Source organism: Carcharhinus amblyrhynchos, unplaced genomic scaffold (assembly GCF_965287045.1).
Source record: "Carcharhinus amblyrhynchos unplaced genomic scaffold, sCarAmb.v2.hapA scaffold_825, whole genome shotgun sequence".
Lineage (NCBI taxonomy): Eukaryota > Metazoa > Chordata > Chondrichthyes > Carcharhiniformes > Carcharhinidae > Carcharhinus > Carcharhinus amblyrhynchos.
The window spans coordinates 1-23,929 of NW_027650565.1; the positions used below are offsets into that span (position 1 = coordinate 1).

General features: G+C 50.1%; 3 protein-coding genes across 3 annotated transcripts; 1 reads left to right on the plus strand and 2 right to left on the minus strand.

Annotated features, from left to right (window-relative positions):
- Positions 1-917: 917 nt before the first annotated feature.
- alkbh7 (alkB homolog 7, RNA demethylase) lies at positions 918-2,797 on the minus strand. The gene is made up of 2 exons (XM_080184616.1): positions 2,506-2,797; positions 918-1,199 (listed from the first exon to the last, which is right to left on the minus strand). The coding sequence occupies exons 1-2, from the start codon at positions 2,734-2,736 to the stop codon at positions 933-935; spliced, it is 498 nt and encodes a 165-aa protein (XP_080040742.1). The 5' UTR covers positions 2,737-2,797; the 3' UTR covers positions 918-932.
- Positions 2,798-7,397: 4,600 nt separating this feature from the next.
- wdr83os (WD repeat domain 83 opposite strand) lies at positions 7,398-12,323 on the minus strand. Its single transcript, XM_080184615.1, has 4 exons — positions 12,234-12,323; positions 12,019-12,124; positions 9,034-9,131; positions 7,398-8,170 (listed from the first exon to the last, which is right to left on the minus strand). The coding sequence occupies exons 1-4, from the start codon at positions 12,266-12,268 to the stop codon at positions 8,104-8,106; spliced, it is 306 nt and encodes a 101-aa protein (XP_080040741.1). The 5' UTR covers positions 12,269-12,323; the 3' UTR covers positions 7,398-8,103.
- A 30-nt stretch (positions 12,324-12,353) lies between these two features.
- Positions 12,354-21,819, plus strand: wdr83 (WD repeat domain containing 83). The gene is made up of 9 exons (XM_080184614.1): positions 12,354-12,472; positions 13,674-13,794; positions 15,483-15,588; positions 16,054-16,102; positions 16,570-16,696; positions 16,844-16,911; positions 17,126-17,234; positions 20,354-20,468; positions 21,527-21,819. Exons 1-9 carry the CDS (start codon positions 12,367-12,369, stop codon positions 21,677-21,679), a joined length of 954 nt encoding a protein of 317 aa, XP_080040740.1. The 5' UTR covers positions 12,354-12,366; the 3' UTR covers positions 21,680-21,819.
- Positions 21,820-23,929: the final 2,110 nt, after the last annotated feature.

Consider the following 23,929-nt stretch of genomic DNA (forward strand, 5'->3'; position numbering starts at 1 on the left):
AGTCCAACAGGTTTATTTCTTAGCACAAGCTTTCGGAGCAGTGCTTTAACCTGGTGTTGTGAGATTTCTTACTGTCTTTGTTCCTTCAGGAGTCAGTGTTAGGACACTGAGTTTTCTACTCTCTCTCTCTCTGCACCATCTCATTCTCTCTGTGTGTACTTTGTCTTATTTTCAGTTGGATTCATTCTACTCAGTCCAGTGTGATTTCTCAATCTCACCGTGTCCATGGATTGTTTTCACGTCAAGAATCAATTAAAATTCAGACCATCTGTAAATTAAAACATGTAACAGGGAATCCAGAGACAGCAAACACAGCTTCCTCAGAAAAATATAAAAATAGTTCCTCAGGGTTGTAAAAACAGACAAATTCAAAAAATACAAGCATGTGGGATGAAAGCTGGTGGGGTCACTGACACAGGATGTGTGGGGGACAGACAATAGTGTAAAACGAGTTTTTCTGCAGTGGATTCCTCCAGGGGTCAGTGTTAGGACACTGTGTTTCCTGCTTATATATAAATAACCGGGACCTGGGTAACAGGCTGTACATTTTCGAAGTTTAGGAATTACAGAAAACTTAGCTACAAAGTACAGATCAGGTACTGGCCCTCTGGCCTTCCAAGAAAAGTTAGTTAAGACATTGTAGCAACTCAGGAGAACACACAGAGACTGATGAAATGGACAGACACATGACAGTTTGCCATGAACATCATTACATGTTGGGAGAGGAAGGATGGTAAGATAGTATGAGGGGAAACAGCCTCTAATGGAGTGAGGGAAGGGATGCCTGTAAGAGGAAATGGTTTGAAGGTGATTGGGAAAAGAGGCAGAGATGACATGAGGAAATTAATCTTTGGCAATGAGTTCTGATTAACTGGAATTGATGGCAAAGGGCAGTGGGAGCAAAAAAAAACTTTCACAGGAGAATTGGAAAACTACTTGTAAAGGAGCCACAGGATTCCAGAAAATAACAAACCTCTGATCACAGCCAGTGAAGTATCAATATGAACATTGCTTCTGACATTTACCTTCACGCTGTCCACATGGGGATTGATGAAGCCAGTTTTATCGAGATCCAGTACATGTACCATCGAGAGCTGGGGAACCCCTGGGGGGAAGGCAATATCCCGCAATCTCTGCACAATGGATTCATTCTGCTCAGTCCAGTGTGATTTCTCTATCTCGCGATATCCATGAATTGCCTTTGTGTCAAACACATTGAAAAAAAATTGAAATTCTGTCCATCTGCAGCAGACATTCACCTTCAGAATAAATCATGTAACACAGAATACTCAGATCACAGCCTCAACTCTCAAAGATTCTTCTCATTGCAACAAACCAACTGAGTAGATGGACAAAGTGTTTGTCGATCGCACTTCAAACTAAGTGTTCCCGCTGTTACATTTGATAAATTATAACAAAAATCAAAATGAAAACTGGGTTATTCAAACAGGCTGAGAGAGCACAGTGTCAAACAGTGGATACTGAGGGAGTGCCGCACTGTCAGAGGATCGGGGTGGGGGGGCGGCGGTGCCGGTCCTGGAGTTTGGGGACGGAGGGGGGGGGGACGGGGGGAGGGGGGGCTGGTTGGGAGGGGGGAGTGATTGAGGGGGGAGGGGGGAGTGATTGAGGGGGGAGGGGGGAGTGATTGAGGGGGGAGGGGGGAGTGATTGAGGGGGGAGGGGGGAGTGATTGAGGGGGGAGGGGGGAGTGATTGAGGGGGGAGGGGGGAGTGATTGAGGGGGGAGGGGGGAGTGATTGAGGGGGGAGGGGGGAGTGATTGAGGGGGGAGGGGGGAGTGATTGAGGGGGGAGGGGGGAGTGATTGAGGGGGGAGGGGGGAGTGATTGAGGGGGGAGGGGGGAGTGATTGAGGGGGGAGGGGGGAGGGGGGAGTGATTGAGGGGGGAGGGGGGAGTGATTGAGGGGGGAGGGGGGAGTGATTGAGGGGGGAGGGGGGAGTGATTGAGGGGGGAGGGGGGGGTGGTTGGGGGGGAGGGGGGTGGTTGGGGGGGGAGGTTGGGGGGGGAGGGGAGTGGTTGGGGAAGTGGGGGGTGACTGGGGGGGGAGGGGGTGGTTACTGGGGGGGGAGAGGGGGGGAGTGGGGGGAGGGGGTGGTTACTGGGGGGGGAGTGGGGGAGGGGGTGGTTACTGGGGGGGGGAGGGGGTGGTTACTGGGGGGGGGGGGAGGGGGTGGTTACTGGGGGGGGGGGAGGGGGTGGTTACTGGGGGGGGGGGAGGGGGTGGTTACTGGGGGGGGGGAGGGGGTGGTTACTGGGGGGGGGGAGGGGGTGGTTACTGGGGGGGGAGGGGGTGGTTACTGGGGGGGAGTGGGGGGAGGGGGTGGTTACTGGAGGGGGGAGGGGGTGGTTACTGGGGGGGGAGTGGGGGGAGGGGGTGGTTACTGGAGGGGGGAGTGGGTGGTTACTGGGGGGGAGTGGGGGGAGTGGGGGGGGTGAGCCGGAGCCCGGTGTCTGGTCCCCGGGAGTTTGTCTCTCTCTCTCCCGGACCTGGTCCCAGTGCTCCCGCTGGTATTTCTGTCTCTGGAGCCGCGGTTCCAGCTCCCGGAGCAGCGCCTCCTCCTCCCCGGGGCTGAGGAAGTCCTGGCGCAGCTCCACATGGCGGCAAAGCCGCTGCAGCACCGCGGGGCTGGAGCCCCGCATGAACGGGAGGCCGGAGGCTCGGAGCGGCCTCGTCCCCCCCGAGAACCTCCGGAGAGCGCGGCCCATGGGCGCCGCCATCTTGGAGCGCGCTGCATGCTGGGCCCGGCGCCTGCGCACTCCTTACATTAACCTCTTGACCGCTAACATTTGCTGTCTGTGAACTTTGACCTCCTTTAATTATAAATCATCTTTAAATTATAAATCATCTTTAAATTATAAATCATCATTAATTCTTCATTTCCCTCGATTGCCAGCGGCTGGACTGATAGTGACTCCTCCCCATCAACAGAGGGAGGAGGTTCACTTATTTTTAGTGTCGTAATGTTTGCATTAACACTGCAATGAAGTTACTGTGAAAATCCCCTAGTCGCCACACACCGGCCCCTGTTCAGGCACACTGGGGGAGAATTCAGCACGTCCAATGCACCCTAACCTGCACATCTTTGGACTGTAGGAGGAAACTGGTTGAAACCCACACAGACACAGGGAGAATGTGCAGACTCCGCACAGACAGTGAACCAAGCTGGGATTCGAACCCGGGTCCCTGGCGCTGTGAGACAGCAGTGCTAACCCACTGTGTCACCGTGCTGCCGGGATTCGAACCCGGGTCCCTGGCGCTGTGAGACAGCAGTGCTAACCCACTGTGTCACCGTGCCCCCGGGATTCAAACCCGGGTCCCTGGTGCTGTGAGACAGCAGTGCTAACCCACTGTGTCACCGTGCTGCCGGGATTCGAACCTGGGTCCCTGGTGCTGTGAGGCAGCAGTGCTAACCCACTGTGTCACCGTGCTGCCGGGATTTGAACCTGGGTCCCTGGCGCTGTGAGACAGCAGTGCTAACCCACTGTGTCACCGTGCTGCCGGGATTCGAGCCTGGGTCCCTGGCGCTGTGAGACAGCAGTGCTAACCACTGTGCCACCATGATGCCTGCCAATAACCCCTCCCCTCGAACGCCTCCCTAACTGACACCTCCTCAATTCCCCCAAACAAGTTCAGTTTGATCCTCAACTGAGATTCAGTAACTCAAGAGTTGGGGCTGTTCACAGGTGTGACATTTGCCCCCTCTGGGTTAATAATGTTGGTGCCTCAGTGCAGAGCCATCAAACCAGGGGGAACAGAGCAACTACACCTCCAGTTCAGGGCTGATGGCAGCAACTTGTTAGAATGAATGTGACAGAGTAAATAAAAGCAAATTAATGCGGAGCTGACGTTTCGAGTCCAGACAACCGTTTGCCAAAGCTTTTTTCTCTCCTTACAGATGCTGCCAGACCTGCTGAGATTTTCCAGCATTTTCTCTTTTGGCAACAGAGTAAATCCCTGGGTTGTCTCTCTGGCTGTTAAACTAAGGACCAATAGGACAGTTTCTCATTGATAATCTGATTTGCTGATATTGGTTGAGCAATGAATATTGGCCAAGCTACCGGCAGGGATCAGAAAATTCCATCATTTGAATACTGGAATTCTGCCTCTCTGAACTCCATCTTCTCCAATGCAGCCAATGCTGGACAAAACGTCTCAAAGTCAGGAGGATCTTTCACTTTGCCAGAACAAGGCCAATAGCAGTGCCAAGAGAGTGGTCACTCATCCTACCAGGAGGATGTGCTCCACTACTGGCTGCTTGGAGGAGCTGTGGGGTTTAGCAGGCTCAGGGGTGGGTTATGGGAAACACCCCAAAGCAGAGTCTGAGGCAGAAATCTTTTTCTCTTTCTCTGGAAGTCTTAGAAACAGCGAGCGCACAGAACATAAAGGAGGATGTGTCAAAATTAGAAATTCCCAGAGTTAGGGAAATGGATTTTGCAATGTATAATATTTACTGATTTGTCGAGTTGAGAGAGTTTTAACCTCGTGTGCTCGAGGGGAATGTGTGAAGGTTGATGACTTCCAATCTCCAGCCACGTAACCAATAACAATTATTTGTGGCATTAAAATAAGCTCTCAGCAGCTTTATTCTGTCTTTATTCAAAGATGTTGCTTAGTTATTAACTTTAAGATGTTGCAATATTGACCATTGCTAAAAGCTGAAAAAACCAAGATAGAAATATCTTTCTTAAACTATATAACATCATCCCATTTAAAATGAGATAGTTATTGTGAAATTATTGCTATTAGACTCTGAAAAATCCTAGTTCTGAAGAAGCATCAAAAGCCATTAACTCTGTGTTTGTGTCCAGAGCTGCTGAGTTTATCCAGCATTCAGTCTTATTCCCGGGAAACCTGATTTAGATGAATCAGTATTCTCTCATTTATCTCATAACAAGCTCCTGTTACTTTTATTATTGATGATTTCTTCATTGAATCAAAATTGAGAGAATTCTTGCAAAAGCAAGATAAAACAGAAATACTGAGAAACACAGTGCTTCATGAACACAGCAGGCCATTCAGCCCATCGAGCCTGTTCACCATTCAATATGATTCTGTCCAATCATCCACTTCAATGCCTTTTATCCACACTATCTGTATATCCGTTTTACCATTGGCAGTTAGAAATCTGTCAATCTCTGCTGTAAACACTCAGTGACTGAGCTTCCACTGCCCACTGGGATAGACAATTCCAAAGATTTAAAACCCTGAGTAAATAAAAACTCCTCATCTCCATTCTCAGTGGCATTCCTCTTCTTCTGAAATTGTGCCCTTGGTTCTAAACTCCCCAGCCAGGGGAAACATTTTACCCACATCTACCCTGTCTATTCCTTTAAGTATTCTGCAGGTTTCAATGAGATCATCTCCCATCATTCAAAACTCTAGAGAATACAGGCCCAGTTTGTCCAATCTCTCTAAGACAGTGCCTCCATCTCTGGACCAAGTCTGGTGAACCTTTGCTGCTCTCCCTCTATGGCAATAACATCCTTTCTGAGGTAAGAAGACCAAAACTGCACCAAGTACACCCGGTGCGGTCTAACCGAACTTCTATACAATTGGAGCAAGACCTCACTACTCTTGAACTCAAATCTTTCAAGAAAAGCTGACATTCCATTCACCTTCCTAATAGCTTACTGCACCCAAATATTAGCCTTCAGTGACTTAATAACAAAGGCACCCAAATCTTTCTGTACATTTATACTTTCTAATTTCTTACCATTTATAAATAATCTGCACTCCTGTTCCTTCTCCCAAAGTGGAAACCTCACATTTCCACATCTGCCACGTTCTTGCCCACTCACCAAGTCTGTTCAAATCCTCCTGTAGCTGTTTACATCTTCCTCACAACACACATTCCCACCCAGCTTTGTTTCATCCACAAACTTGGAAATATTACATTTGGTCCCATATCCAAATTAGTGATGTGCATTGTGAACAGTTGGAGCCTGAGAACTGATCCTCGGGGTGTCCCACTCGTTACAGCAGCCAACTCGAGAATGACCTGTTTATGCCTACTCTGTTTCCTGTCCGTTAGCCAATCCTCAATCCATGTCACTATATTACCTCCTAACCCAACCTGCTCCAGGGAATTTTATCAAAATCCTTCTGAAAGCCCAAATCCATCCACCGATTCCCCTTTATCTGTTTGTATTGTATCAAATGACAACCATCTCAGGCCTACTGACCCTGCAGAATTCTCCTTCTTAACCTCTGGGGCCTTGTGTCAACATTGGGAGAGCTGTCTCACAGACTAGTCACGGAACAGCCTGACAGTCATTCTCACAGAATCATAACTTATAGATAATATCTCCGACACCAGCAGCACCATCCCTGAGGATGTCCTATCTCACCAGCAGGAATGGGGATGTTTGCTAATGACTCGTCTGAAGCTTTTTGTGTTCAAATGCAACAAGATCTGAACGCTATCCAGGCTTGGACTGACAAGTGGCAAATAACATTCATGCCACATATATACCAGGCAATGACTATCTCCCACAAGAGAGGATCTAACCATCACCCATGATATTCAATGGCATTACCATGACTGAATCCCCCACTACAGAGTCAGCATTGACCAGGAACTGAACTGGATTAGCCATATAAATATGGTGGCTACCAGAGTAGGTCAGAGGCTGGGAATCCTGCAGCGAGTAACTCACCTCCTGATTTCTCAAAGCCTGTCCACCATCTACAAGGTGGAAGTCAGGGGTGTGATGGAATACTCTGTTTGCCTGGATGGGAGCAGCTTCAACTACACTCAAGAAACTTGACATCACCCAGGACAAAGCAGTCCCGCTTGTTTAGTGCCCCATCCACAAACACTCACTCCCTCCATCACTGACGCACAGTAAGGATCGTGTGTACCATTTACAAGATGCACTGCAGGAACTCACCAAGGTTCTTTAGGCAGCACCTTCCAAGTCCACAACTACTACCATCTAGAAGGACAAAAACAGCAGATAGCTGGGAACATCAAGACCTGGAGTTTCCCCTCCAAGTCACCTCTCCATCCTGACTTGGAAATATATCACTGTTCCTTCACTGTCACTGGTTTAAAATCCTGGCGCTCTTTAGCAGCACTGTGGGTGTACCTACACCACATGGACTGCAGCGATTCAAGCAGGAAGCTCACCACCACCTTCTCAAGAGCAGTGAGGGATGGGCAATAAATGCCAGCGATGCCCACAACCCTTGAATTAATCTAGAACTCAGGTCAGCAAGCTAGCCAGGAGGATGCAGGGGAGCCTGAGTACTGGCTCACTGCAGCAAGACAGCTCTGCTCTTCACTCTGACCCAGCTAAGATAGAGACAGACCCAGTCTGACCCCTCCTCACAGCGCTTCAATCTAATGTAACAATTAAAAATAACCTGAACACTGAGCAGCACTGAGAAATTCAATTTTATTCAATAGACTGCATCAAGTTACAGGTTTGACCATCTCAGACACTCCCCCAATCTTTATACAAGGAGTGAGATGCTTTTATATGTCTGCTGCCCCAGGATTGAAGGGGGGAAAAATTATAGAATCTCTACAGCTCAAAAGGAGGCCATTCGGCCCATTGAGGCTGCACCAACCCTCCAACAGAGCATCCTATCCAGGCCACTCCCCAACTCCATCCCCGTAACCCCAAGCATTTGCCTTGCTAATCTCTCTAACCTACACATCTCGGGATACTGAGGGGCATTTTAGCATGGCCAATCCCCCTAACCCAGAGGGGATGTTGGGTCAGGTTTGCTCCCAGGGTAGGGAGGTATCTGTGGCTATGACAGGCTGTTTATTGAGGGATGAATTGTGGGGAGCAAATGGTTCAGGGGTGGGTGGGCATCTCCCATAAGAATTATTATTATAGGGAGTGGCCATGGTGTTACTGGGGTCGGGGCGGAGCCGGACATTACCATGGTGTTGTCGGGTTTGGGGCGGGGCCAGGCCAGGCGTTACCATGGTGTTGTCGGGTTTGGGGCGGGGCCAGGCGTTACCATGGTGTTGTCGGGTTTGGGGCAGGGCCAGGCATTACCATGGTGTTGTCAGGTTTGGGGCGGGGCCAGGCGTTACCATGGTGTTGTCAGGTTTGGGGCGGGGCCAGGCATTACCATGGCGGTGACATTGGCTGTGGGTTCTGCAGGTATGACATCACCACTGCTGAAATTGACAACCTGAAAGACAAGAGGTGAAGGGTCAGAGGTCACAGCAAAGCAATTCAAAACATCTCATCCTCAGCAAATCATCTCCATCCCTGTCTAAACCCTCAAAGCAAAATGCTCCCCCTGCCCTCCCTCCCTGAGGCACCAAAACCCTCACCTTCCACCCCAACATCAAATACAGCAACACATCACTTCACAATCTGTCGCCCAAGAGTCAGTACTAAGGATTAGATAAGGTGGAGAGTGAGAGCCTTTTTCCTCGGATGGTGATGGCGAACACAAGGGGACATAGCTTTAAATTGAGGGGTGACAGATATAGGACAGATGTCAGAGGTAGGCTCTTTACTCAGTAGTAAGAGTGTGGAATGCCCTGCCTGCAGCAGTGGTGGACTCGCCAACATTAAGGACATTTAAATGGTCATTGGATAAACATATGGATGACATTGGAATAGTGTAGGTTAGATGGGCTGTAGATTGGTTTCACAGGTTGGTGCAACATCGAGGGCCAAAGGGCCTGTACTGCACTGTAATGTTCTATGAGTGTCACACTGTCACCCAAGGGTCAGTGCCACACCATCAGAGGGTCAGTACTGGGAAGTGTTGCACTGTTGATGGGTATTTTGGGTGAGATGTTCTGTCTGTCCTCTGAGGCAAAATATCCTAAGCCCCTCCCTGGTGTCCTGAGGCAATTCTCTTTCCACAAACTTTCCACAGACAGAGAATCTGTTCATTTTTGGAGAAGTGTTTGATGGAGGGGTGTGCATGAGTGTGTGCAGTGACTGTGTACAGGTCTACAACAGGGACTCACTGGCCGGCAAACATTTGTCACGTTTTGAGTGAATGTGTTTAAAACAACAGTAAAAAGTTTCACTCACATGAAGCTGCTCATCATTTGTTTCGTGTCTTCAGAGCTTCGGGAGTTTGCAAAACTGATAAAGGAGCAGTAAACAGCAATCCATGCACACCACTTCAACTAGAGAGAGAGACAGAGATCGCTCAATCCTAAAGTCTATAAAGAAGTGGTTAGTCAGATTGGGTTTAATTTTCCAAACCTTGATTCATGGAAGTTTTCATTAAACTGGAAGGTAGCATAAAAACATAAAATTCTAACAGGGTTAGACAGGGTTGTTACAATTGAGGTGAGGAGAAATTTCTTCCCCCAGAGGGGGGTGTTTGTATGGAATTCACTCCCACAGAAAGTAGCGAGATCTAAATATTGTCTGATTCCAAGAAGAAAGTAGATATAGCTTGGGGCTAAAGGGATATTTTGGAGGGGGGGGGAGCAGGGGTGGAATTGGGATATTGAATTCAATGATCAAAATGAATGGCGGAGCAGGTTTGATGGGCTGAATGGCCTCCTGCTTCTAGTTTCTATATTCAAAGAGGCGGAGACAGAAAGCAGGAAACTTCCAGCCAGTTAGACTAACATCTGTCATTGGGAAAATGTTATAAACCATTACTAAAGCTGTTATAGCATGGGCTGAGGAAAAATTCATAGCAATCAGGCAGAATCAATATGGTTTTGTGAAAGGGAACTCATTTTTAACCAATTTTACCGAAATTTGTTGAAGGAGTCACACGTGCAGTGGTAAAGGGGAACTGGTGGACATAAGAACATAAGAAATAGGAGCAGGAGTAGGCCATCTAGCCCTTCGAGCCTGACCCGCCATTCAATAAGATCATGGCTGATCTGTTGTGGCTCAGTTCCACTTTCCTGCCCTCTCCCCATAACCCTTAATTCCCTCTCTTATCAAGAACCCATCAACCCGCTTCTTAAAAATATTTAGCGAGGCAGCCTCCACCACTTCAACGGGCAGAGAATTCCAGAGATTCACCACCCTTTGAGTGAAGAAGTTCCTCCTCAACTCCGTTCTAAATCGCCTCCCCTTTATCTTGAGGCTGTGCCCCCTAGTCCTACTGTCTTTTTTGAGCGGGAAGAGTCTCTCCACCTCTATCCTATCCATCCCATTCATCATCTTATACGTCTCAATGAGATCTCCCCTCATTCTTCTAAACTCTAACGAGTACAAGCCCAGTTTATTCAGCCTCTCCTCATAGCTCAATCCCCTCAACTCCGGTATCAGCCTAGTAAACCTCCTCTGCACTCCCTCCAGGGCTAAAATATCCTTGCGCAGGTGCGGCGCCCAAAACTGCACACAGTACACCAGCTGCGGCCTCACCAATGCCCTATACAGCTGCAGCAAGACCTCCCTACTTTTATATTCAATCCCCCTCGCTATGAAGGCCAGCATCTCATTCGCCTTCCTGACCACCTGCTGCACCTGCAAGCTGGGTTTTTGCGACTCATGCACAAGGACCCCGAGGTCCCTCTGCACCGTCGCCTGCTGCAGTTTTTCGCCACGTAAGTAATAGTCCTTCCTACCAAAGTGGACCACCTCACACTTGCCAACATTAAATTCCATACTGCACTTAGATTGCCAGAAGGCTTTTGATTTTATGCCACATCAGAAGTATTTGTGGAAAATGAAAGCTTGTGGCGCAGGGGATAATGTGTTGGTACAGACAGAAGATTGGCTGGCTAATAAGATGTGGACTGGGGTGACCAGAGTAAGAAGTCTCACAACACCAGGTTAAAGTCCAACAGCTTTATTTGGTAGCACAAACCACAAGCTTCCAGAGCACTGCTCCTTCACAGGTGAGAGATGGACCACTGAAAACTTGTGCTACCAAATAAACCTGTTGGACTTTAACTTGGCTAATAAGAAGCAGAGACCAGGCATCAGTGAGTCTTTTCAAGTTTAGCAAGGTGTAACGATTGGTGTGTCACAGGAATCAGTGCTGGGACCACAACCATTTACAAATTATTAGAAATGTCAGGATGAAAGGATGGTTGCCAAATTTGCTGGAGACACAAAGATAAGTAGGAAAGTAAATTGTGAGAAGGACAGAAGGAGACTACAAAAAGGTACAACAGCAAAATACTGTGGATGTTGGAAATCTGAAATAAAAACAGAAAATGCTGGATAAAGCATCTGAGAAACACTTAACATTTTGAGCCCATTGATAGGTCAAGTTAGTGCGCAATGATCTGGCAAATGGAGTATAATGTGAGACAATGTGAAATTGTGTATTTTGCAGGAGAAATAAAAAAGCTTATTATCTAAATGGAGAGAGTTTGCAGAGCTCTGAGCAGCAGAAGGATCTGAGTGCCCTAGTGCATGAAATACAAAAGGTTACTATGCAGACATAGCAGGTAATTAAAAGAGCTGATATAATCAATCATAGAATAACAAATCTCTACAGTGCAGAAGGAGACCATTTGCCTCATCAAGTCTGCATTGACCATAATCCCACTCTAGGCCTATTCCTGTAGCCCACACATTTACTCTGATAATCCCCCTGACAGTAGGGTCAATTTAGCATGGCCAATCAACCTACCCACACACCTTTGGAATGTGGGAGGAAACCAGAAGAAACCCACACAGACATGGGAAGAACGTGCAGACTCCACACAGACAGTGACCCGAGGCCGGAATTGAACCCGGGTCCCTGGCACTGTGAGGCAGCCGCTCTAACTGCCACTGTGCTGTGAGGTGAGTTGAATATAAAAATAGGGAGGTTATGCCTCAGTTATACAGAGCATCAATGAGGCTACACCGCTGCATAGTATTGTTCACCTTGGAAGTAGAGTTTTGGAATATCTTAAGGCAAAGCTCGATAGACTGATTAATAAGGGGGTGAAAAATGATCAGGGGGAGGCGGCAATGTGTGCTTAAGGTTCCAATCAGATCAGCTAAATGGCCTATTCCTGCTCCTCACTGATAAGGTTCAATTCCTGGCGACTGCAAATAACATCCCGATCCCGCAAAAAGCTGCAGCTGAGGTTGTGCTGCGAGTACCTTCAGCATCAGGCCGCACATACTGAAAATCATCCCCAGAAGGTTCATATAATCCGGAGTTGGGTCCTCGAGAGCCGGGTTATTGTCACTGGTGGGAGGCTTGTACCTGTAATTCAACCAATAAGTTTCAGACACTGAGCTCCGAGAGTTACTCATCACACAACCTTCCCGGTGTTACCCGGTGCCGCGCCCCGGGCTTTGCGGGTCTTTTTTACCTCAGGATTTTGTTGGGCCGCCGCGGATCCGCCATCTTGCTTTAAACCCCCCGTGGCCTTTACCCGGAACCGGAAGTCGGCGCAGTGCCCGCTGTGATCTTTTACCCGGAACAGGACGCCTGTCCGTCAGTTAATGATGGCGTTTCCGGTTCCCCGGCCTCAGGCTCCGCGGTTCCCGAACCGCCGGACCCGGAGTTTTGTGAGCGGCCAGGGCGCTGTGCGGGCGGTGCGCTTCAACGGTAAGCCCGGCCCCCCGATACCGTCCCCATCAACACCGGGAAGCCCCTCACTAACCCCTCCACCCCCCCCCCCAGACAGCTGCTGCTCGGCTATGGTGTGCCTCACTCTGAAATCCAAACTGAGCCTTCGTTACAGGCCGCTCCGTTACAGGCCCTTCCGTTACCGGCCCTTCCGTTACAGGCCGCTCCGTTACAGGCCCCTCCGTTACAGGCTGTATTCTGGGCCTCCCCCGTTACTCCCAGATCACAGGGACCGCCTGATTCCAGGAATTAGAAACATTTATAATTAGGATTCAGTTCCAATAGTTTTTTAACAATTTAAACAGAGAATGACCCTGAAAATGTCCATTTGAAACCAGCTATCTATACCCACTCAGTGTTACAATTGGGATTAAATAATATACAATATAAAGGTACAGTTGTCCAATTATAACTTGTACACATCTACCTCATTATTATATCACCAAGCCTTCTTTCTGTATAATTTCTGTACTATTATGAAAGTATCTTTCTAATTAGTTGTTTATCAACTCCACTGTCCCTTGTTAGAACAGACAGCAGTCAGCTCCAGCTCAGCGTAATCCACTGGAGGTCCTGTGTACTTGTAACTCAGAGCTTTATGGTCCTTGATGTTGCTATGGTTCTGCTTTAACCGAGACCTGTGGTTTCCTCACTTCTCCCATGTGACTGAGTTTAGCAGTCTGCAGCTTGTGTGATTTTTAAACTTGTGTTATTAATCCTTTCAGTAACCCAGAAATACCCCTCCCCATATAACCATTAAATACCTCAAACACCTAAATACACTCTTTAAACACTCCATATACACCCTTGCCTGTATATACATCACCCCTTATATACTCCTGTCTCATATATGCCCCACCTTGTATATACCCTTTCTCATATATACCTCTCCCCATATACACCCCACCTCTCTAAACCCCTCCCCATTTAAATTCCTCCCTGAAATATTCCTTCTCCAGATCTAACCCCATCCCAATATATTCTGCTTCCCGTAAGTTCCTTCCTTTCCCCAAATGCCCACTTTCTGCTGATGCAGTCAGTGACACTGCCAGAGGAAGTGATGTTGATGGTTCAGATGTGTGCTTATTATCCCAATGTCTTGTTCAGGGACAGTATGTTTGATTGGCACTGTTTTAAATGGTGTGAGTAATAGCTATGATGTTTTCTGTTCTGTCTCCAGTGGATGGGAATTATTGTCTGACATGTGGTAGTGACAAATCCCTGAAACTGTGGAACCCACATCGAGGAACTCTCCTGAAGACCTACTCGGGTCATGGATATGAGGTTCTGGATGCTGCTGGGTAAGAGGTACAGGGCATTGGTGTGGGAGACGGATTGTCATCTTCAACTGTCGTACACTGTCACCTAACATCTGTCAACTGTCATACACTGTCAACTGTCATGTGTCAACAATTGTACACTGTCACCTATCATCTGTCAACGATCGTACACTGTCACCTATCATCTGTCAACTGTCGTACACTGTCACCTGTCATCTGTCAACGATCGTACACTGTCACCTATCATCTGTTAATGATCGTATCTGGTGACTGTCACCTGTCATCTGTCAACGCCTATCATCTGTCGACTGCCATACACTGTCACCTATCACCTGTCGACTGCCGTACACTGTGGACCACTGCTAAAACAAACATAACACTGCGGGTGCTGGAAATCTGAAATAAAAACTGGAAGTTCTGGAAAAATCTCAGCAGGTCTGGCAGTGTCTGTGGAGAGAGAAACAAAGTTAATGTTTTGAGTCCATCTGATGCTTATTGAATTCTGAAGCAGGGTCCTACGGACTTACAGCATTAACTCTATTTCTCTCCCCACAGACAGACCTGCTGAGATTTTTCCAGCACTGTTTTTCTTCAATCCCAATCACAATATTTTCTGCGTTCTCTTAGGTGCTGGCTGCTTTCCAGCATCTGGCTTTTGAGCACCTAGTATACCCAGGAAAATCTCCACAGATACAACTTTTATAACACAGAACTGAGAGAGCTGGCACAGCTGTGACGGGCTGAATGGCCTCCTTATCAGTTTTGTGATTTATTTGCCCCATCTCTCCAAACCCAGTTTACACGTGATGTTGCTTTGATGTTGATGTGACACCCTCTGCTCAGGTTATGACCTTTGCCCTCAGGCTCAGCTGCCCCTCAGTCCCTGACCTGTAGCCTGATTTGATTGATTTGATTTGATTGATTATTGTTACATATATTCACATACAGTGAAAAGTATTGTTTCTTGCGCACTATATAGACAAAGCATACCGTTCATAGAGAAGGAAAGGAGAGAGTGCAGAATATAGTGTGACAGTCATAGCGAGGGTGTAGAGAAAGATCAACTTAATGCGAGGTAAGTCCATTCAAAAGTCTGACAGCAGCAGGGAAGAAGCTGTTCTTGAGTCGGTTGGTACGTGACCTGAGACTTTTGTATCTTTTTCCCGATGAAAGAAATGGAAGAGAGAATGTCCGGGGCGCGTGGGGTCCTTAATTATGCCGGCTGCTTTCTCGAGGCAGCAGGAAGTGTAGTCAGAGCCAATGGATGGGAGGCTGGTTTGTGTGATGGATTGGGCTACATTCGCGACCTTTTGTAGTTCCTTGCGGTCTTGGGCAGAGCAGGAGCCCATACCAAGCTGTGATACAACCTGAAAGAATGCTTTCTGTGGTGCATCTGTAAAAGTTGGTGAGAGTCGTAGCAGACATGCCAAATTTCCTTAGTCTTCTGAGAAAGTAGAGGCGTTGGTGGGTTTTCTTAACAATAGTGTCAGGATGGGGGGACCAGGACAGGTTGTTGGTGATCTGGACACCTAGAAACTTGAAGCTCTCGACTTTTTCTACTTTGTCCGTATTGATGTAGACGGGGCATGTTCTCCTTTACGCTTCATCCAGTGGAGTATGGGAACTGGCGATGGCCTGAGCTTTTTCACACATCTTCTTGCTCCAGTTGTCTCTGATTCACTCTCACTCTGATGTCTTCTTTCCCACAGCTCCTGTGATAACAGTCAGATCTGCTCGTGTGGAGCTGATAAAACTGTCGTCCTGTGGGATGTGGCAACCGGAAAGCTGGTGCGGAAGTTCCGTGGTCACGGAGGGGTAAGGAAGCTGTTTAGTTAATGAATGGAGCACCAGGGAACTACATCCTTCACTATCACTGGCTCAGAAACTTGGAGCTCCCTCCCTGACAGCTCACTGGCTCTCCCAGTCCCCATATGTTTCCTGCCCAAGACAGGACTCCAGCGTCTGGGCTGATTACCCACTCTTGGTGCCGGTTTGGGGAGCCGGTGCTGACACGATGGCCCAAATGGCCTCCTTCACCATAACAATTCTGTGACTGTGTGAACTCACTGACTGTTTGCCCTCTCCTGTTGCTGTGGAGATTTAATCAGTGTCTCTGCCTCTCATCTTTTCACTCCACTTTATACAGTTCTCTTTTAACCCATTCCCTCCACCTTTAGAATCCTCAAAACTGCCATCTTTAGTCACTTCTTGAACTCTCCTCCTGCTAGTTGCTCACTCTCTCGCCTTCAAACATCACTCATAGTCTCCCTCTTTTTACAGAAAGTGAACTGTGTTCAATTCAACGAGGAGTCGACTGTCATTATTTCAGGTGAGTGTGGTGCTTCCCGTGGGATCTGCTCTCAATACACAGAAAACACTCTAACTGGCTGATTCTCAATCAGTTCTTAAACCAGAGCTTTCTTCACCTGGGATTTAATACAGTGGGTGAGAGAGAGGGTTTGGTGGGAAAGGTCAGTGGGTCAATGGGCAGGGGATCAGCAGACAGGTAGAGCAATGTTAACTGCCCTGCCTCCTCCCCCCACACTGTGCAGTGTGTGAAGCTGATGTTGGTTCTGTTTTCTGAGCTGCTGACCTCCCGGACAAACCATCTGGTGTGAGAAATCAGAAGGGGAATTGGTCCCTCTGCTCCTTCAGCCTATCGTTATGTTCAGTCTGACCCTTTTCACTGATTTCACTCCTCACTGAGTTAGCGGCAGCTTCCCCTGCCCCATAGGTTTGCAGTTTGATGCTGTGTTAACATTGCAGACCCTAACTGAGCAGAGAATCTGATTGCAGGTTCCATCGACACCTCGATCCGGTGCTGGGACTGTCGCTCACGGACTTCAGAACCCATTCAAATCCTAAAGGAAGCGAAGGACGGGATCTCCAGTGTAAAAGTTTCAGACCATGAAATACTGTCAGGGTGAGTGAACAGAAGGAGCAGCAAGAACAAGGTGATGGACTCACTGTTAGATAGAGATAAACAGTAAACAGCAGTGGATGGCTGGGCTTTAGTGAGTCTCTGTAACTGGCAGATCGGTTTTGCATCATAACTTTCCTGTTGTTTTAGGTCGGTTGATGGACGGATTCGGAGATATGATCTACGCATGGGACAGCTGTTTGTAGATTTTGTTGGAAGTAAGTGCTGAACAGGAAAGCTTACTTTAATTATTGACACAATAGACACAGATCAGCTCACACTAAGTGCATCTGTTTCTGTGAGACAGAGTCAGTGCGTGTGTATCTCAGAATGAGATAGTCTCAGTCTCGGTGCGGGTGTGTGTCGCTCCTAGAGTGACAGTCAGTCAAGTGTGTGTGTTTATTATAGACACTCTGCTGTTCTCTCTCACAGGTCCGATATCGAGTGTGTGTTTTAGCAGGGATGGCCAGTGTTCACTCAGCTCCAGCCTGGATTCCACACTGCGGCTGTTAGATAAGGAGACAGGGGAGCTCCTTGGAGAGTAAGTGAAATGTAACTGTACAAGATATTGGTGCGGCCACATTTGGAGTACAGTGTACAATCTGGTTGCCCTGCTATAGGAAGGATATTATTAAACTGGAAAGGGTGGAAAAAAGATTTACAAGGATGTTAGCGGAACAGGAAGGTTTGAATTATAAGGAAAGGCGGGATAGGCTGGGACTGTTTTTCCCTGGCACATAGGAAAATGAAGGGTGACCTTACAGGCATTTATAAAATCACAGGGACATAGATAAGTTGAATATCCAAGGTATTTTTACCAGGGGAGTCTAAAACTAGAGGGCATAAGGTGAGAGAGGAAAGATTTAAAAGGGACCGGAGAGGCAACCTTTTCCACACAGAGGGTGGTGTGTATATGGAAAGAGCCAGAGGCGGGTACAATTACAACATTTAAAAAAATATTTGGACAGGTACATGGATAGGAAAGATTTTTTCAGGATATGGGCCAATCGCAGGCAATTGGGATTAGCGCAGTTGAGGAAACTTAGTCAGCATGGACAGGTTGGGCCGAAGGGCCTGTTTCTGAGACTCTAAATCCTGGATCTGTTGCATCCTAAGACGGGAGAACCAATCATAACCTCCCCTCCAAAGCCTGGTCTTTCTGATTGGTTGTGTGCAGGGCTGAGGTCCAGCTGCCCTGTTACTCACTCAGTGCTGAGCAGAGTCTCCATTCCCAGGGGCAGTGCACTGGGAGAAGCTAGTAGATATTGGCCACTCTCCGATCAGTGATCCCTCGTTTATTTGAGTTGGCCAGGACTAAGGGCAATTGGGAGTTCTCCCCACAGGAAATGACCAGTTAGAATTTCCCTGGCTTCCCCTCACCTTTTGGGAGCAGATATAAAAGTTTATTTATTATTGCCACAAGTAGGCTTATATTAACACTGCAATGAAGTTGCTGTGAAAATCCCCTAGTCACCACACTCCAGTGCCTGTTCGGCTACACTGAGGGAGAATTTAGCACAGCCAGTGTACCGAACCAGCATGTTTTTGGGACTGCGGGAAGAAACCGGAGCACCCGCAGGCACGGGGAGAGCGTGCAGACTCCGCACAGACAGTGACCCAGGCTGGGAATTGAACCCGGGTCCCTGGTGCTGTGAGGCAGTCATGCTCACCACTGTACCATCGTGCCGCCCCTACTCGCTGCTCCCTTCTCACCCCAGGGATCTGACAGTGTGGAGACAACACTGTGCTCCAAACTATATGCTGATCCCATTTAAAAACAGGACAATCTCTTTCAAGATGAATGAATTAAAAGACCTTAAATCTCAGATGATCTAGTTTTTGTGATTTGATTTATTATTGTTACGTGTATTGGGATACAGTGAAAAGTATTGTTTCTTGTGCGCTATACAGACGAAGCATACCGTTCATAGAGCACATGGGGAGAAGGAAAGGGTGCGTGGGGTCCTTCACTATGCCGGCTGCTTTTCTGAGGCAATGGGAGGTGTAGACAGAGTCAATGGATGGGAGGCTGGTTTGCGTGATGGACAGGGTATCATTCACAACCTTTTGTAGTTCCTTGTGGTCTTGGACAGAGCAGGAGCCATACCAAGCTGTGATACAACCGGAAGGAATGCTTTCTATGGTGCATCTGTAAAAGTTGGTGGGAGTCGTAGCTGATATGCCAAATTTCCTTAATCTTTTGAGAAAGTAGAGGCGTTGGTGGGGCTTTCTTAACTATAGTTTCAACATGGGCGACCAGGACAGGTTGTTGGTGATCTGGACACCTAAAAACCTGAAGCTCTCGACCCTTTCTACTTCGTCCCCGTTGATGTAGACAGGGACATGTTCTCCTTTACGCTTCCTGAAGTCGATGACAATTTCCTTCGTTTTGTTGACATTGAGGGAGAGATTATTGTTGCTGCACCAGTTCACCAGATTCTCTATCTCATTCCTGTACTCTGTCTCGTCATTGTCTGAGATCTGACCCACTACGGTGGTGTCATCAGCAAGCTTGAAAATGGAATTGGAGAGGAATGTGGCCGCACAGTCATAGATGTATAAGCAGTATAGTAGGGGACTGAGAATGATTGTGGAGGAGGTGTTATTGCCTATCCTTACTGACTGTGGTCTGTGAGTTAGGAAGTTCAGGATCCATTCACAGAGGGACTCCATCCACAGAGTTTGGAGATGAGTTTCATAGGAATAATGGTGTTGAAGGCTGAACTGTAGTCAATAAATAGGAGTCTGACATAGGTGTTTTTGTTATCTAGGTGTTCCAGGGTTGAGTGTAGGGCTGGGGAAGATGGTGTCTGCTGTGGACCTGTTGCAGCGATTGACTAATTGTAGGCAATCTGGGAGGGCAGAATTGAGTTGTGTCATGACTAATCTTTTGAAACTCCTCGATGATGGTCATTAAGGCATGCAGCTTGGCTTTGCTTAGGTACCGGGATGATGGCCATCTTCTTGAAGCAGATAGGGGCCTCAGACTGTTGTAAAGAGAGGTTGAAGATGTCTGTAAATACCCCCGCCAGCTGACCCACACAGGATCTGAGTGCTTGTCTGGGTACTCCATCCCCGCCAGTCGCTTTCCCTGGGTTGACCTTGGGGAAAGCTGCTCTGACATCTGCAATGGTGAGCCCAGATACAGGTTCAATCAGGGCTACCAGGGTGGAGGGCATGCTCTCATTGACCTCTTGCTCAAAATGGGTGCAGAATGGATTAAGCTCATCAGGGAGGAGAGATGTGTTGGAGCCGGTGATTTTACATGCTTCATCCTGTGGCCTGTCACATCTTGCAGACCTTGCCATAGTCAGTGAGCATCAGGTGAGGGCTTTTTTTTATTGTTTCTGTCACGTGTTGGGTAAACAATTCCAAGTCTGGTTCCTGTGCCATTCCTGAACTGATGGGATTTCTCGACACCCAGTTAGCCAGTGAGTGGAGATGTTACCACTGCCCAGATCCCACACGGTGCACCTGGAGCCTTCACTCACCCATATTCAGCTTGTGATTAGCTGGGAGTGAGTCCTCTTCCCCACTGATTGGCCAGGTGTTATTCTCTGTTCCCAATGATTGGCCAGGAGTGGTTGCCTGGCGACAAGACAAGTGACTGAACTGAATCCCATTGGCCAGACTCTGAATCTGACCTTCGCTCTGTTTCAGTTATACGGGACACAAGAACACAGAATACAAACTGGATTGTTGTTTCAATGAATGTGACACACACATGGTGAGCGGTTCAGAGGATGGATGCGTCTATTTCTGGGATCTGGTCAAGGTAGGCAGAAACACCACACGTCATTACCCAGATTCCTCTGGGGCCAAACCCTGAGGCATCCCCATTGGGCAGGGATTTAATCAAAATATTCAAAATCATGGGGGATCTGGACAGCATCAGTTCCCATTGGTGGAAGGCTCAAAAACAGATAACACATTTTAAGTAATGGTGACAGTAGGAGAAATCTTTTCACACAGTGAGTGGTTAGGATCTGGAATGTACTGTCTGAGAGTGTGGTGGAGACAGATTCACACAGTGAGTGGTTAGGATCTGGAATGTACTGTCTGAGAGTGTGGTGGAGACAGATTCACACAGTGAGTGGTTAGGATCTGGAATGTACTGTCTGAGAGTGTGGTGGAGACAGATTCCCACAGCGAGTGGTTAGGATCTGGAATGTACTGTCTGAGAGTGTGGTGGAGACAGATTCACACAGCGAGTGGTTAGGATCTGGAATGTACTGTCTGAGTGTGTGGTGGAGACAGATTCAATCGAGCAGTTGGGAATAAGGCTGTTATCTTGAAAGGAAGAATATGCAGGGTCGGAGTGAACTGCTGTGAAAGGAGCCAGCACAGATACACCCAACTTTCTGTGCTGTAACTGTTCAGTGAGTGGATTGGATTGAAAGAGTCACCCTGCACTCAGGAATCAGCACTGGAGATTTGGAATGATACCTGGCAGCTCCTTCATCTCCAAGTCACAAAGGTGGATTTAAATTCCAATTCCGAGGTTTGGGAAGGTAATCCAGCCTCTCAATCCAGGGCCTTGCCGAGGGACTGCTGCACAGTCGGAGGTGCTGTCTTGTGATTTTCTCAGCTGGGTTTAAGATACCATGATTTCAGAGAGCAGTAGGAGAATTTAACCTAACATCCCAGACAAAGGTTATTGCTGAGCTAACAGATGACCCTATCATGATCAGCTGGCTGTATGTGGGATCTTACTGTGCGGATTGTCCAGCAGGTTCTGACAGTGACTCGATACACTTGGTATTTGTCTATAAAGCTGTTTGGGACGTGTGGATTACATGTTCTGCTCTTCATGTTGTACGTTGTTGGTTGCAGGGATCCCTTGCTGTCACTCTGTCTGTTGGGAAGGGTGTGGTACAGTCACTGAGCTACCATCCCACCGAACCCTGCTTACTCACTGCCACTCAGGGAGACGTGCAGCTCTGGGGAGACGAGAGCTATGAGGCAGAGACACCGAGCACTTCCTGAGCGTCATCACGTCCTGGGCACTGGGGCTTTCACAGAGCCTCTGGACAAACATGGCAGAGAGACGAGGACAAAGACAGAGCCACATATTCACAACCAGGACGAGAATTTCTTCATGTTTTGTTTCATGGTTTGGTGTCAAATAAAATGATTCTTTTCAAAGATGCTGGAAGGTCTAGGAGCCAGTGGGGGTGGGGGTGGGGTGGGGTGGGGGGGGGGTGGGGGTGGGGTGGGGGGGGGGTGGGGGGTGGGGGTGGGGGGGGGTGGGGGTGGGGTGGGGGGGGGTGGGGGGTGGGGGTGGGGTGGGGGGGGGTGGGGGGGGGGGGTGGGGGTGGGGGGGGGGGGTGGGGGTGGGGGGGGTGGGGGTGGGGGGGGGGGGGGTGGGGGTGGGGGGGGGTGGGGGGGGGGAGAGGGGAGGGGGGCAGAGGAGAGAGGGTGGGGGGGGGGGTGGGGGTGGGGGGGGAGAGGGGAGGGGGGCAGAGGAGAGAGGGTGGGGGGGGGGGGTGGGGGTGGGGGGGGGAGAGGGGCAGAGGAGAGAGGGGGGGGTGGGGGGGGAGAGGGGAGGGGGGCAGAGGAGGGCAGAGGAGAGAGGGTGGGGGGGGGGCAGAGGAGAGAGGGTGGGAGGGGAGGGGGGCAGAGGAGAGAGGATGGGGGGGAGAGGAGAGAGGAGAGGGGGGGAGAGGAGAGAGGAGAGGGGGGGAGAGGAGAGAGGAGAGGGGGGGAGAGGAGAGAGGAGAGGGGGGGAGAGGAGAGAGGAGAGGGGGGGAGAGGAGAGAGGAGAGGGGGGGAGAGGAGAGAGGAGAGGGGAGGGGGGGAGAGCAGAGGAGAGAGGATGGGGGAGAGAGGGAGGGGAGGGGGAGAGAGAGGAGGGGGAGAGAGAGGAGGGGGCAGAGGGGAGGGGGAGGGGGAGAGAGAGGAGGGGGCAGAGGGGAGGGGGGAGAGGAGAGAGAGAGAGGAGGGGGGCAGAGGGGAGGGTGGGAGGATGGGGGAGAGAGGGGGGGGAGGGGAGAGGAGGGGAGGGAGAGGAGAGGAGGGGGGGAGAGGAGAGGAGGGGGGGAGAGGAGAGAGGGGGCGGGGGGGGGGAGAGGAGAGAGGGGGCGGGGGGGGGGAGGGGGGCAGAGGGGAGAGAAGGAGGGGGGGTAGAGGAGGGGGCAGAGGGGAGGGGAGGGGGGCAGAGGGGGGGGAGGAAGGGAGGAGAAGGAGAGAGAGGGAGAGGAGGGGGGGCAGAGGGGAGGGTGGGAGAGGAGGGGGAGAGAGAGGGGGGGAGAGGAGAGAGAGAGAGAGGGGGGGAGGGGAGAGAGGGGGTAGAGGGGAGGGAGGGGGGGAGAGGAGAGAGAGGCAGAGGGGGGGGGGAAAGGAGGGGAGGGGGGGGAGGAGAGAGAGGCAGAGGGGAGGAGGGGATAGGGAGAGGAGAGGGAGAGGAGGGGGGGAGAGGAGGGGGGGAGAGGAGGGGGGGAGAGGAGGGGGGGAGAGGAGGGAGAGGAGGGGGGGAGAGAGGGAGAGGAGAGGGAGAGGAGGGGGGGAGAGGAGGGGGGGAGAGGAGGGGGGGGAGAGGAGGGAGAGGAGGGGGGGGAGAGGGAGGAGAGGGGGGGAGAGGAGGGGGGGAGAGGGGAAGGAGAGGAGAGGGGGAGAGGCGAGGGGGAGAGGAGAAAGGAGGGGGGGAGAGGGGAGAGGAGAAAGGAGGGGGGGAGAGGGGAGAGGAGAAAGGAGGGGGGACAGAGGAGGGGGGGAGAGGAGAGAGGAGGGGGGAGAGGAGAGAGGAGGGGGGGAGGGGAGAGGAGAGGAGGGGGGGAGAGGAGAGGAGGGGGGGGGGAGAGAGGAGGGGGGGAGAGAGGAGGGGAGAGGAGAAAAGAGGGGGAGAGGAGAAAAGAGGGGGAGAGGAGGAGGGGAGAGGAGAAAAGAGGGGGGAGGGGAGAGGAGAGGGGGGGAGGGGAGAGGAGAGGGGGGGAGAGGAGAGAGAGAGGGGGGAGAGAGAGAGGGGGGGGAGAGGAGAGGGGGGGAAAGGAGAGAAGGGGGGGAAAGGAGAGGAGAGGGGGGGAAAGGAGAGAAGGGGGGGGAAAGGAGAGAAGGGGGGGGAAAGGAGAGGAGGGGGGGAGGGGAGAGAGGGGGGTAGAGGGGAGGGAGGGGGGTAGAGGGGAGGGAGGGGGGTAGAGGGGAGGGAGGGGGGGAGGGGAGAGAGGGGGGTAGAGGGGAGGGAGGGGGGAGAGGAGGGAGAGGAGAGGGGGGAGAGAGGAGAGGGGGGGAGAGAGGGAG

Bases quoted from the DNA above. Each gene is read 5' to 3' on its own strand.
- alkbh7 (XM_080184616.1), bottom strand. From the start codon at position 2,736: ATGGCGGCGCCCATGGGCCGCGCTCTCCGGAGGTTCTCGGGGGGGACG. The intron at 1,200-2,505 runs GTCCGGGAGAGA...TTTGACACAAAG, and splicing joins AGCGGGAGCACTGGGACCAG to GCAATTCATGGATATCGCGA.
- wdr83os (XM_080184615.1), bottom strand. From the start codon at position 12,268: ATGGCGGATCCGCGGCGGCCCAACAAAATCCTGAG. The intron at 12,125-12,233 runs GTAAAAAAGACC...GTTGAATTACAG, and splicing joins CGGCCCAACAAAATCCTGAG to GTACAAGCCTCCCACCAGTG. The intron at 9,132-12,018 runs GTACTCGCAGCA...CTCTCTCTCTAG, and splicing joins TGTGCGGCCTGATGCTGAAG to TTGAAGTGGTGTGCATGGAT.
- wdr83 (XM_080184614.1), top strand. From the start codon at position 12,367: ATGATGGCGTTTCCGGTTCCCCGGCCTCAGGCTCCGCGGTTCCCGAAC. The intron at 12,473-13,673 runs GTAAGCCCGGCC...TTCTGTCTCCAG, and splicing joins GCGGGCGGTGCGCTTCAACG to TGGATGGGAATTATTGTCTG. The intron at 13,795-15,482 runs GTAAGAGGTACA...TCTTTCCCACAG, and splicing joins GAGGTTCTGGATGCTGCTGG to CTCCTGTGATAACAGTCAGA.